Source organism: Poecilia latipinna, unplaced genomic scaffold (assembly GCF_001443285.1).
Source record: "Poecilia latipinna isolate Pla-1442-1.1 unplaced genomic scaffold, P_latipinna-1.0 Scaffold909, whole genome shotgun sequence".
In the NCBI taxonomy this organism is placed as follows: domain Eukaryota; kingdom Metazoa; phylum Chordata; class Actinopteri; order Cyprinodontiformes; family Poeciliidae; genus Poecilia; species Poecilia latipinna.
Genome location: NW_015113525.1, coordinates 155,180 through 168,778, shown reverse-complemented (window position 1 = coordinate 168,778; position 13,599 = coordinate 155,180). Strand labels below are relative to the sequence as shown.

Below are 13,599 nucleotides of genomic sequence, written 5' to 3'. Positions count from 1 at the left end.
AGTACAGATACATGAAAATTGTACTTAAGTACAGTAACGAAGTACTTGTACTTCGGAAGTAACGAAGTACTTGTACTTCGTTACTTCCCACCACTGTATTTCATAAAGTAGTTTAACTGCTCTGTGTTTTATAGTTGTGTTGTTTTTGTAAGAATTTAACATTTTTAGTAGAAAAATCGCTCAAGACAACTGTATTAGAAGTTCTACTGAATTTTAATTCAGTTGTGTTCTGTGACCTCTTAAATAAATAAAACCATCTCATTTTAGAAAATTAAAGCAAAGCCTGAACAACGGAAAATACTCTATTCATGCTGCCGCTGTCAGTCTGCAACCTCCATTACCACAGAAGAAGACGGGCATAAATTAGGAAGTCAGACAGCGTCACAAAGGAATAATCTTCCTCGGCGTGTGGAGCTTTTATGAATGAAGTGTCAGAGAAGAGAAGCAGCAGCCTGGAGTCCTTTCTCACAGTATAAAAGCCGTCAGAGCTGATAGAAAGAAAAGAAGTCTCACCTGTGCACCTTCCCTCCATAGAAAGGCTTTGTGTGAAAGGTCACCGTGGCTGAGTAGCCGCTCTTGATGCAGTTGATGGAGACTTTTCCCCCCAGCTCCACCCAGGGGACGGTGAGGATGGAGCGGGCGTAGGCGCAGGGCAGAGTGAAGACGTACTCCTCGTCGTGCTCCAGGAGACACAGGACTCCTGGGAGGAGGACGAGAAAATACGATTGCTTTCAATTAGACTCATGTGAGAGGAAACCCGCTTTTTACTTTTAATCGCTGAAACTCGAACCTGAGGAGGAGCGTTGACGTCGACACGCATCTTTAATTTATCTCTATTACTAAATGCATAATTCAGCTCAAGTTTATGTAACTAAGGACAGTGAACAACGTTACATGTACCAAGGTTTTCTAGCCATATGCTAATTTACAAACCCAGACGTTGGTTGGACCATTTAAAAAAAAAAAACTAAAATTATAAAATAAGGACTCCCATCACACTCGCATGCATAACACTGGTCAACAGTTTTTCAACTGTTTTAGGGTCATTTTTATGAGCTGAATCCAAAAATCTCATTGGTTTTGGTCAATCAGGTCAACTTTCTGAACTATGGAGCAACATAAGCATCAAAATGCACGACTTGTTCTCACATCTGGATCAGTTTCCTGAGGATCTGGGATCAATGAGCAGGAGGAGAGATGAAGACATAATGTTCAATTTACATGTACTTACCCTTAACAGGTGTTTATTATTCAATTTACAGAGATCCAAGTTTGTAACATTTAATACAGTCAGAAATCAGAAAAACCTTTTTTTGGATGAGGAATATTAACGGAAATGAACTGATAATGTCACAAAAATTTAATCAATTTAATCAGAAGATCAGATTTCTCTAAATCAAATTAGAATAAAACCTGACTGAGAAAAATTGATGTTATTTTTGGATTCAGAGGTGCAAAAAACAGAAAACTTCCAAAAACTATTTACTTGTAACCCGGTGTAACAGCAGGGCCTAGTCCAAGTTCAAACCTCAAACGATGGTTACAGACTCTCTCCATTGAATCTGACTGAGCTTAAGCTCACTTCATGGTTTTTCACTACTTATTGTTGCAAATAATCCCAACAAATACTTTGAAGTTCATGGATATAAATCTTACAGACAGAGATTTCATCCCTAGTAAAGGCTAAATCAGTTTTTGTCCTGAACTAATCACCTTCTTCTTTCATTTGCTTTCGTTTTAAAACTTTCTTTGCACATATCTATCTGAAACTTTGCACCCCCTGTCTGCAGAGTTTCCGACAGAAAAAGGCCGCCTCTCCTCGCTCCACATGTGACTGGAGAATCATGGAGTTATAAACAAACTCCCTCTGCTTTATGAATAGTTTTCTGTTCTTGCTTGGTTGCAGGAAACCACTTGTGAGGCTGCGTTTTGCTGCCCGGAGAGGAAATGTGCATGTGGTGCCACAGCGAGCAGGAAACAACAGAGGGGTTTTGTTAGAGATAAAACTATTCGGTGCTAACAACGGCCTGAAGCTCTGGGATTAAAAATACACGAGAGCGGCTTGTGTAGATAAAATGCGTCTAAAACTCATTTTCAGCCAGTCAGTGCACCTGGTCATTTTCAGAGGAAGTTTTTTTTTTTGTTTTTTTGCTTAAGCCTCTTACATCTGAATTATAAATCACTCAAACTTTAAAATAAGGCTCTGAAATGAGCTGATATTTGCTTTCCCTGCTTCCTAAAGGCACAACTTGCAGATAATCTTCACCTACTAGAGACATGGACACCTACAGGGATGGATGGAAATCACAAACCGGACAGTCTGCAGATTAGCGCTGTGTGATTTAATACCATTTTGCTATATTGAAAACGGTAACAATATTGATTATGACAAACTTATCGTCTTCAAATCTTTTCTTGTTTCTTCATCACAACGTCTCCGCTGCTCTGTGATCTTCAGCTTCTCAGGCACTAAGAATATCCAATCCCATCAAACAGGCCAAATAAACTGCATCATTACCAGGCAGAATTTGCATGAGTGGCACTTGAACTTTAATATGCTACCAAGAAAGTCATCCAAGTAGTCCTCAGCCAATATGATAATCAGATATTGACATTGAGATGATTGGGATTCAATGCGTTTCCTGCATTCCAGCCAGACTAGAGAAGTGGACCAAAAATCGAAAGCGTTCGTTGTTTTCTTGTCTCAGGATGAATGTTAACGTGTCTTCAGTGGTTCCAAGTGTAAAGGAATCAAGTGCCCTTTGTGAAACATCAGATTGTTCATGTTTAAGGAAATGTGTGTCATATATGATGCAGCCCTGATGGAAAATTTGAAATAAATAATCATCTCTAAACAATCTGGAAGTATAAAGATAATAAACTGCTTTGATTTGACTAATAAAATAAGATTTAGACACACAACTGTGATCTTGAAAGCGTATGTATGAGTCCAGAGGGCCGCCTGTTCTGGTGGAGAGGTCAGGATTGTTGCTTTCTGTGGCGCCTTCAGGTTTAAAACCATAAACGTAACAGATAAAAGGTAAACAATCACTTTTTTTTTTTTACATTATGGAACGATTAGACCAGCAATGCTGGGAAATCAAATGCATTTCATTCAACAACATGCAGAACAACTTTGCAATGAGATTTCTGGATTTCTTACTACTACTGCATCTTCCCACATTAAAATAAAAACTACATAAATGTTATGTTTTGAAAAAGTTGGGACTTTATTTATTTCAGAAAGAAATCTGAAAAAAAAATCTAATATCTCGTGTGTTGATAAAATATTTTATAAGATTGGAAAAAGTTGCTGCAGAAGATCTTTCCTTTTGAATTGAACTGAATTAGGGCCGTCTGTGCTCCCTTTAAACAAAACAAACATGAACACAAGTCTAAATGTTTAAAATACTAGACAAGCGTCTATTTAAACTGAAACCGGGAGCTTTTAGGTTATTTCGCTGAATTTGAACCGTAATAAACTGACTTTATGCAACAATTGCTTTACCTTATTCTAAGCCAAACTCCCCTCCAGTTCCTGTCGATGTGAATAAGTAATGATCTGCTGCTCCGTTCATCTGGACGCCATCTTCCCAGGTGCATTGTGGGGTTTTGTTTTTGTTTTGTTCAGAAGCAGCTGAAATCAGGAGACGCAGCATGGTGGCGCCTTTGTGCTGCGGTTTTATTATGTAAGGATGTTTGTCCCTGAGATGCAGCAGGCGGGCTGCGGAGTCCTCCATCACAAAGCTGCCTCTTCTCTGCTGAGGCTGCGATTTTTGACCACCTTTTATTTCTCACACCTATAAGAAAACCTTTGCTGGACTGACAAATCTGCACCGACCTCCGGGAAGTTTTACAAAAGCCGGCAAAGGGCGATGGGACTTTAAACAACTTTTTTTCCCCCAAACTTATAGAAATGGCTGCCAGAAATAAAATGTTTTAACAAAATACACTAGTATTTGTTGTTTCTGCAGACTTTTGTGAAGACATTAGATATATTTTTTTTCACAGAGTATCAGTTTGCATTCTGAAAATGCAGAGTGAAAAACATTTTCCGACTGATTAAAGCCTGGCTGGTTGGAAAAGTTGCTTACTTCCTGTTAAGAAGCTTTTTAAGACAATTTAAACTGGATATTATTGACTTGTTTGACTTAGAAAATACCTCTAACATTTACAGACACTTTTTCTCACTGGCTGAATTTAAATCTGATCAAACATTTTTTGTTTTAGTTCAGTTAGAAATAGCAAAATTGTGCAAAACTGTTCATTAAAGATTAAAAAAAGAAACTTTCTAAATGTATTCGACCCAAAACTCCTCAAGTAGCACATTAGTAGTTTTATCTTCATCTGGTTCAAACTCACTAGAGGAATGCTATATTACTGCATTTTAGGCTAGAAGATTTTCTTATTTAAAAAAAGGAATTTCATATTTGTTCATTTGCATGTTTTAACATATTTTTCTATGTTTGTATAAAAAGCTTAAGAAGTTGAATGAAAAAGCTGCAGAATGTGCTGATTTTTTATCTGACTAATCAACTGATCAGCAGATTAATCAATAAAATGACATTTAGTTGCATTCCTGGTAGATTTAACTCGCAGCCATGATTTCTGTAACCCGTTCCTCCATTTTTACCCGGATTGTTGCGACGCTCTGACTCACCTTCTCCCACCATGGACACGCCCACAGACATGCCCATGAACTTGCTCTTGGTCCACACGTGAGCGTTGACGCACATCTGCCGCTCCCGACACTCGCAGTAAAACCCGGAAACGGGCGGATGATGGGACACCTGCTCCGCGACAAACCGGACTCTGTAAGAGCCTTCGGGCGAATCCTCCCCTTGCTGCGTGTTGTTGGATCCTCTGCCGGGTTCCCGGGCCGGCCCTTGGTTTGATCTGACCAAAGGTTTGACTTTGTCCCGAGGAACTTCCCAGGAGCAGTGGAACGTCTCCCCCAGCACCGGGTTGTACGGCTTCTTGGCCACCGCGCCTTTCCGTCCCTCGTGAAACGCGGTCAGGTAATACTCCACGAAGCGCACGATTCTGTCCTCGGCGGTGGCGCCGGCCGTGATGGACAGGAACATGTCGGGGTGGGCCATGAAGTTGGCGTACATCTCCAGCAGGGATCGCTTTTCCAAAATGAACGTGGGCAGCACCACCTGGGGAGGAGAGACGGGTTACACGCGCCGCAGAGTCTCGGCTGCAAACGGTGACGAAGCGGGCGGAGGCTCACCCGCGTCAGGTCCATCCCCAGTTTGAGTTGGGACAGCAGGTGAAGGATGACGCTCCGCTGGTCGTCCAGGACGCCCAGATCCTCCTCGTCATTGTCCTCCGTGTCCGTCACCTCCTCACTGGGACTGATGTCCTCCAGCCTGGGGTGGTGCTGCCAAAACGGGAACAAAAACTCAAACTATTACCTTTCCAATCTTAAACCCAACAACTTATTTTTGTTTTCGAGAAGACAGTTTTGCAATGATTATTTGTGAAGAAAATCTAAAGTTTTTCTTTAGACTTGATTTTTTTCCCAACATTTCCTGATCTAAAGGAAGGTAAGAACACATTAGAAACACAGATTTACATGCTGGGAATTCACACACACTCGTATGAATTTTAAAATGGTTTTGGTCTAGTTTCTAGTGAAAATATCTTAGTACACTTGGAATAAGACAAAACCTAAAACAAGAGCCTTTCCAGCAAGATACAGGAGTTTGTTTAAAGTCGATAAATCTTAAGTACGGATGAAAAAGTATTAGATAATTTCATTTATAGCAAGACATTTGTTTCTTAAGTTATATTTCTTGTTTTCTTTTCCTCTGAGGCCTCAAAATGACCAACACAGCTTTCTCTTACTCATCACCGCTTCAAACACCTGAGCTGCATTAAACTGAAATATTTCAAAGTTGATTATAAATGAAGTGACTTTTTTTAGTTTGGTGCTTTGCAGATATTTACGAATAAAGAGTCTGTGGAATTATTTGTCATAAAAAGAAAACATAAGTCAGCCATTTTAATAATGCTCTTTAATTCTTCCACATCTGTGACAGCTGCAGCCTGAGGCCCCGCGTTCAGGCAGAGCCCTCTGGGAATGTATTTACATCTGCCACAAACATTCACTGTGGCATCCTAAAACGAGTTTTTAGCTGTAAATAAAAAATGCTGACATGATTCAAAGCAAAGTGTTGCAGAAACGCCCGTTGATATGATCAGATTTTGTGCACAAATTGTTAAAAGTAAGTTTGAAGAAGTGGAGGAGCAACACCACTCCATTGTGTTAAAATATACAAAATCTTTCTAATGTAAATTTGCAAAGAAATTAGTTATTTCTACATGAATCCCAAAAGTGCAGATTAAGCTAAAGTCTTTTTTTTTTGTTATGATAAACACAAAACGCCTAAATGGATCGCTAATTAGTCAGGCACTCGTACTTGTCGTCTTGTTTTATCCACTCAGCCGTGTTTTTCCTCCACAGACGAGGCTGCCAGTTTTTTTATCATCAACCAGAATCTCGAGGTTCTTTCTGTCTCCCAGGTGGGATATTCTCTCCTACCCGCAACAAGCTTCACCCATCACAATTTACGAATTAGTCGGAGCAGACAGAAGCTGCTTCCTTCGGTTTTGTTCTGTCATTTATCGGAAATCGGCTCCAGTTGAGGTTAAAGAAAAGTTGCTGGTTTTGAGTTCTGCTTTAGCAACCCGAGGCAGGAAAGCATGGAAGAAAAACAACAAGAGATGGAGGCATAATGCAGAAAGTGCCCCAAAGCCTCTGGGCAACAACTCCCTGCATGCTCTTCATTCTCTACTTCTGTGTTTTCCAAGCAGTTACAGTTACGACAAAGTGTGCAAAAATCTCAAATCGTCGCCTTGTTTTTCTATTCAGAAGCATTTATCCCCTTCTGTCTGCTCTGTATTTTCACCTTACAGCTGCAAACTTTAATGTAGCTTCGTGTTAACAGAACATTTTCTGTTATTTTTTAAATAGTGATGGAAAAATCTGAAAGCCATCTGTCAATGACATTAAATTGCATGTGTCAGAATGGCCCAGTCAAAGTTCAGGCAAGAATCTAACAGAGTCACTAACACTTTCCCATTACATCTGAGCTAATTTGCAAAGAAAATGCAAAAACTTCAGCTGCTGTTGTATTTAAAGATGGATCTGCACAGTGAAAATGCGTGGCATTATTCTCAGATTTGTTTTTGTGGAAAGGTTTTATTTCCCTGCTTTACTTTTGTCACAATAAAACACATTGAATTCTATGGTTGTAACATATAAAAGCTTAAAAAGCGGTGAATACTTTTGTAGGAAACTGAGTTTTACTTTGAAGAAGCCAAACTTCCTTGTGTTTTTTTAACGATCTCAGCTTTAATCTTTCGCCCTTTTGAAGATATTTGAAAGGTTTTCTCGTGTCCTCGGCCGGACTCGTACAGTTGGGTTTTAACTGATGATTGGTGCATGTTTTGAAGTCCCGTATCAGATTCCTTTCTGACTTTCAGATATCGTTGGTCTGCTGCAGATACATTTTAATTCAATGTCACTTCATAGAGCACACGCTGCACAATATAAAGCCGTGCAGAATGAAGTACAAGGTGAAGGGCAGAAACGAGCAAAAAAGAGCCTGAGGGTCTTTAAAAAAAAAAGACCTTCAGTTGTTAAAGACCATTTCAAAAGATTAAAAGAAGCAAAGCAGCTTAATCTTTAACACTGTGCTGAATGGGGCCCATCACACAGTTTCACTTTAGGAAAACTGCTCCAAGGACGCAGTGGAAAAAACTCCCAGCATCATGGCTGCATGGAGGAGAACCACAGAGATTTCTGACTGTCACATGAATATTTTATTCAGCACAGACATCTGTGCAGCTTCGCATTACCACTCATTGATGCACACACTAGGAACACTCTGCACCAAGAAACATTATGTGCAAAACACACATGAACACACAGACACACACCCTGGACGGGACGGAGCACGTTCTGAACACACACACACACACACACACCTACACGAGTCCCTGGAGCTGAAGCAGAGTGATATATATAGAAGTGAAGCAGAGTGGGAAGACGGAGAGGAGGGGGAGGTTTGTTATGACTTCACTGCTTTTGACTAAATAAAGAGGCTCCTGACGGCAAGAGGGAACCACAGCCGAGTTGGTCTGAGCAGCTCTGGATGGAGCGAGCTTACTGCTGAACATGTTGGTGAATTAGTAATGACCGGATCTGCTGTCCAAAAGCCTCCATAATGATCAGCTCTAATCTTCCAGAGCATCTTTGGCATCGTGGATGTGCAGCCAGGAAAACTTTAGCGGCTCTCTCATGAGGCTGTGTAAATGTGGACCAAAATATCTGCAGGAAGATTCAAGACACTTAGTTGAATCTGAGAGATGAGAAGTGGGCAGTTCTGGAACCAAAATGGTGTTAAAATCCAAGAATAACTCTGTCGCAACAAACAATTAACCGCACGATGAATCAAAATGAGCTCCGTTCTGATGAGAAATGTTTTTTTATGGTTTCTCTTGTTTGAAGTTTTTGCATTTGGATGGGTTTTATGTTGGATATTGAAAATATCCTGCAGTGCCAGGGTTAAGTGTTCCTGGAGAAATTAAAGTTTATTTGTCTTCAAAAGCACAAACTTCCAGCAGCATGAGATTATCAATACTTGAAAATGATCTCAAAACATTTTTATAGTTCTTGTTTATCTCAATAATTACTGGAACAATTTATTGTCCAATTTATGTGTTTTGACCTCTGATCAAGGCACATTATCTCTCAAAGTTGTTTGTACACTAAAGGAATTTCAAAACAGTTTCTTGCCTTTAAATTTACAGTTGGTGGCAAAAACATGAGTTATGTAGATTAAGTCTACTTTGTCAAATGTTCTCAATCTGCATTAAATCTCAGAGATTAAGCAAAAATATCCAGCAACATCTTTTCTCTTAAACTCAACTGAATATAATGCAAATAGATGAGAAGTTATGTTCTTCCACCACATGAAAAAGCAGAAAAGTTTAATTGTTTATCAACTTAAACTTAGCAGGAACATTTAGATGCTAGATATAAATTAAATAATCAGCCAGTGGAACAAGACATTTGTCCTATATTAGAAGTTGAAATGTTTTGTTCCACTGGAAGATTATTTCATAAATAGCAAGAACTTTTTCATTAATATTAAGGAGTTAATGACTTAAAACAAGCTCTTATGTCTTGCTGAAAAGTTACTTTTAAGTTAGTTTTGTCTTATTTCAAATGTACTAAAATATTTTCACGATAAACTAGAGCATAAATACTTAAGGTATTGAACAGAAAACTTGTTCAGCTGCGTTTCATTTCCTTGTGCGCCCCCAACCACTCTTACTAATGACGCCCCGGTCATCCACCAGGATGGCCCAAATCAAAAACTGCCACCAACAGTGTGTAAAAGTGAGAAAATGTTGGTATTTCCTTCTTTCCAATGTTTCAAAAAGCACTTTGTAAATATTTCAGCTGGTTAATGTGTTTACCCTGCAGTCTGGTTTGTTCAATAATTTATGAAGACTGCATCAATGCTCAGTGTTGAACAAGCTCTGTACTTTCCGTTTCTGATCACTGCTGCTAAACGCTAATGTACTCTGGAAATGCTGGATAAGCATTTCAGTCTGTGGTCAAAGCAGATGTGAACGGTGATCAAACACTCACGCTGCCCTGATGTGAAGCTACAGGCTTGACCTGCGTGAAGCTGGATCTCATCTCCAACCAAAGGGAAAAGTACCGGCGTGTTTCAGTCCACCAAGAGGACGGGAAGTGGTCCGCAAACAGGAAAGGTAAAAGCTCCAGTTAGCGTCAAATCCTGTTAAAGAGTCGGCGGTCTCTCAGCAGGACGCCTGTCCGGGTCGGAGTCATTTAGCGAGTTTAAAGGTCTGACAGGACCCCGAGTTAAAAAATAAACAAAAAAAAACACACTTCCTCCTCTTCATCTGAATCTGCTGACTTGGTGGGCAGCCGTCTTAAAGGAGTCCTGCTCCTTCCCCACAGAGAGATGCTCAGTGTAGCTGAGAGACGGTGCCGAGCTGCTGTGCGTGACTGCCTCTCTGCCCACCACCCGCTCTGAAAAAAAGGAAGGGGAGCAGAGGGAAAGTCCCGCTGACGTCATAAACCGTCCGCTCCCATCCTCCAGCTGCTCCCGTTTTAATCCTCCGCTCTCCGCCCGTTGCTCCTCCGCTCACATGACCTCCGAGCTTTTATCTCCCCACTGAACATCTCCGCTTCTGTGATCACTTTGCAGATGATCAAATAATCGCCTTTACTGCCAACGTAACAAATCAGCAGTCGTGCTACGAGCGGGATAAGTTCTTTATCTGGAATTTATCTCGCGCCGCCTCCCATGTCAACATTTAATTTGTGGATGGTTTATCAGTTCAGCTCATCACCTCATATAAACACTGACGCATACAGCTTGTCGGTGCGCTCTCTTTTGACATTCATGTAAATACAATACTTCCAAAAGTCAAGTTTTCCCGCATCGCAAAGCAGTTTGGTGAAAATCTTCATCTACAAATCTGCTTCTAGTCCATGATGTCATCCATCTGTTTTCTTACTTTTGGCACCATTTGTCATCTATACTCACTTGTAAACTGGCCACCAACTATGATTGGTAAATACCTTCACTCATTCATCAATATTTCCAACAATACTCACATTTTACGTTCTAATAAACTCACCATCATCATTAGGCCAATCCTCAGTTGCACCCAAAGACCGGAACAATTTGTACGGTAAAACTCAGTACGCTAACTTCAGTATCAACAGAGTAAAAACTTTAGCACATGATCAATGTACCTGCATTTAACACTGTCGACTTATGATTGTTTTATAGTGCAGTCCATGTGAATATGGCTGTATTTTTATTTTTATTTTCTGCGTTTTATTATATTTTTCTGTTTTCTACTGTATGATGGTTTAATGTTTTCTGAGCAGGTCGTCGTTGAAAATGAGAATTTATTCTCAGTCGGCGTACCAGATTAAATACACATTAAATATATTTTTAAAAAACTGTAAAAGTTGTAACACTGAATAAACTTGAAGCAGGAGAAGAGTGGGTCATTCTGTCAACACAATCACCTGCGGTTAAAGACTTTACAAAGCGACAGTAATAAGGAATTATACAGTATTGATCATAAAAAAATATATAAAAATGACATGACTTGATAAAACTTTGGGGATTCTTCAATATAAAAAACAGTTTAGCTTAGAGCTTGAAAGAGAGAAAGAGGATGTGACGTGTTTTTATAAAATAATCATCATGAACATGATATGCCCTGAGAAAAAAAGAAGTTTAATTCCTAAAATGGAAATCACAAAGTGCTTGTGGATTAAACTACGTTGACCTCATCATGTCTCCTCTTTATGTAGAACTGAGCTGGACTCTTTCAGACCAAATGAAGCCATATTTTAGCTTCAAGGCTTACAGAAAAGTTTTTTTTTTCTTAAGCAAATGCTCAATAGGAAAGCATCAAACAAAAAAATCTGGACAAAAATAAATAAATAGTTAATTTTCTACTTAGATCTCTTCTTGAATTTACTACTCGTTTTCTCTGCAGCAGTCAGACTGGGTCCCATTTCCCATATTCTTCATCATTTTTGCCTTCTTGTCTTTTCGTTCAGACGATGTGCTATTCCGTTTCATCAGCTCTCCATCTCAGCCTCCTGGGCGCAGAAGGAAGGCCGAGTCTCTTCAAGCTGCTGCTTCAAAGTCTTATTGTAGTTTCAAACGGCTACAAGTTCGAGCTGGTTGTCTTTCTGGATTTTCCTCATGGTGACTTCCACCTTTTCTCCATTCATGTGAAAACAGAGATGATGTCCTCCTCTAGTCTGAGCGGACTCCCTCATTCAGGTTCTCTGGGGAAAACTCCATGTGGATTTTTAATCACATTCAAATCGGTATTTAGCTCGCGCTCCGTTTGTACACGCAGGAGAAGCCCGGTCGCCTAAATGCCAAGCAAAAGTCCAAATAAGACACCAGAACCGTCCAAGTTTCCACACAAAGGACCACTTTGGGGTTTGAGTTGGTTGTTTGCCAACTGCCAATATAATAAAGAAGAAGAACAGTTACTACTATGACAACAACAACTCAACAATGGATGACATGGATTTAATTTTGCTGCTCATCAAAATAAAATACAGTTTAGTGAGAGCCAGCTGTCAACGGAAAATCAACGTCTGACTCCATAACAACCAGCGGCCAATCAGCTGCTGATTCTAAGCAGAACCGCTTGGCCGGCCCGATTGGAACCACAGCTATTGTGGGTTTAATCGGCTGGAAGTTCTAATGCAAACACGGTCGGCCCTACTTTGAAACCGTTCCGTTCCTTGCAGTGCAAAAACGGCTCTAATGACACCTAACACCGGAAGTGCCACGGTAGGTGTAGTGTCACGATTTGCGTCTGCTGTTTCTCGATGGTTATGTATTCATATATATATATATATATATATATATAATTATTATTATTTTTTTTTTCAAATTAAAATGGGCGCCTGAAAGCTAACCATTCATGTTGCAATGCTGCTTGTCGCAGTTGTGCTTTTTAAAAATGTCAGGCTACGGTTGTCTTATTTGCTAAACATGATTTGATGTCCCAGTTGTTAACATAGATGCAGGTGGTCATTTAGCTTCGGTAAATATAGTTTCCATGTCCAGATTATACCTGTCAAGGTTTGGGTTTGACCGTTAGCTCAGAGATGACGTGGAGGGTTCGGGGGGAGACACGACCTTTGGACCGGGGGCAATATTTACAGGAAAATAATTATTTTCCTGTAAATATTGCGACATGAATGGTTAGCATGAATGGTTAAGAAACGGTAGTTTCAGATCCCCGCGACCTCTCCTTCGGTTCTTTTGTTTGTTTGTTGTTTAATTTTAGCCCGCGTTTCAGCCAGCGTTAAATTTGTTGCATGTTAGGATAGAATGGTGCGCTAATCAAGCGTGCTGAGTTAATGGTTTATAAACTGTTACAGTGGGTCAGAAGCTTCTTGTGTCATGTTGTAAGTCAGTGGATTGTACATACAGATAGCTAATTTTTCTGTTTCTGAAATAGGAAAAAAAGGAATAAACATTACTGAGGATTAAAAAAAAACTGACGTGCAAAATATTTTTTTTTCTTGCAATTGGAAGTTTTTACTAATATGTCTGCTTGCAACCTCATATTATGGGTTACTTGTAGCTTATCTTAAAAACTACCTACTGTAAATAGTACTTTTCTGTTGATTTCATTTAATTATTGGAAGACTTGCATGTTTTGGTGTTTATATTCTCTCTTTATATGGACATTTTGTTTTCTCTCTTCAACAGCTGCGTCCAGACATTCCTGAACTTTACCTGCCAAGCAATTACACATCTTTGTAATAGGTGTGTGCATTTGTTTTTGTTTTACTCAACCTGGTAAACCTTTAATTTTAATTTATAATGTGTTTTTTTTCTAGAACATACACGTTTTTTTTATCTGTCTCTTTCCAATAATGTTTAATGTTGAACTATCTAACTTTAATGATAAATATTTTTTTTTACATATTTGTTGAAACTGTCAGTGTGTCATGACAGTATTGCATGAGAGATAATCTGTGGAGGAGATTGA

The 13,599-nt window shown here is 39.6% G+C and overlaps 1 protein-coding gene across 1 annotated transcript in view; it reads right to left on the bottom strand.

The window, feature by feature from the left end:
• LOC106957507 (oxysterol-binding protein-related protein 10) overlaps window positions 1-13,599 on the bottom strand; it is a 133,512-nt gene that overhangs the window by 8,495 nt on the left and 111,418 nt on the right. The window contains exons 8-10 of the mRNA XM_015048883.1: window positions 5,234-5,383; window positions 4,661-5,159; window positions 514-700 (exon numbers count right to left, since the gene is read on the bottom strand). Coding sequence (XP_014904369.1) covers window positions 514-700; window positions 4,661-5,159; window positions 5,234-5,383 — 836 coding nt within the window. The remainder of the gene's footprint in view (window positions 1-513; window positions 701-4,660; window positions 5,160-5,233; window positions 5,384-13,599) is intronic.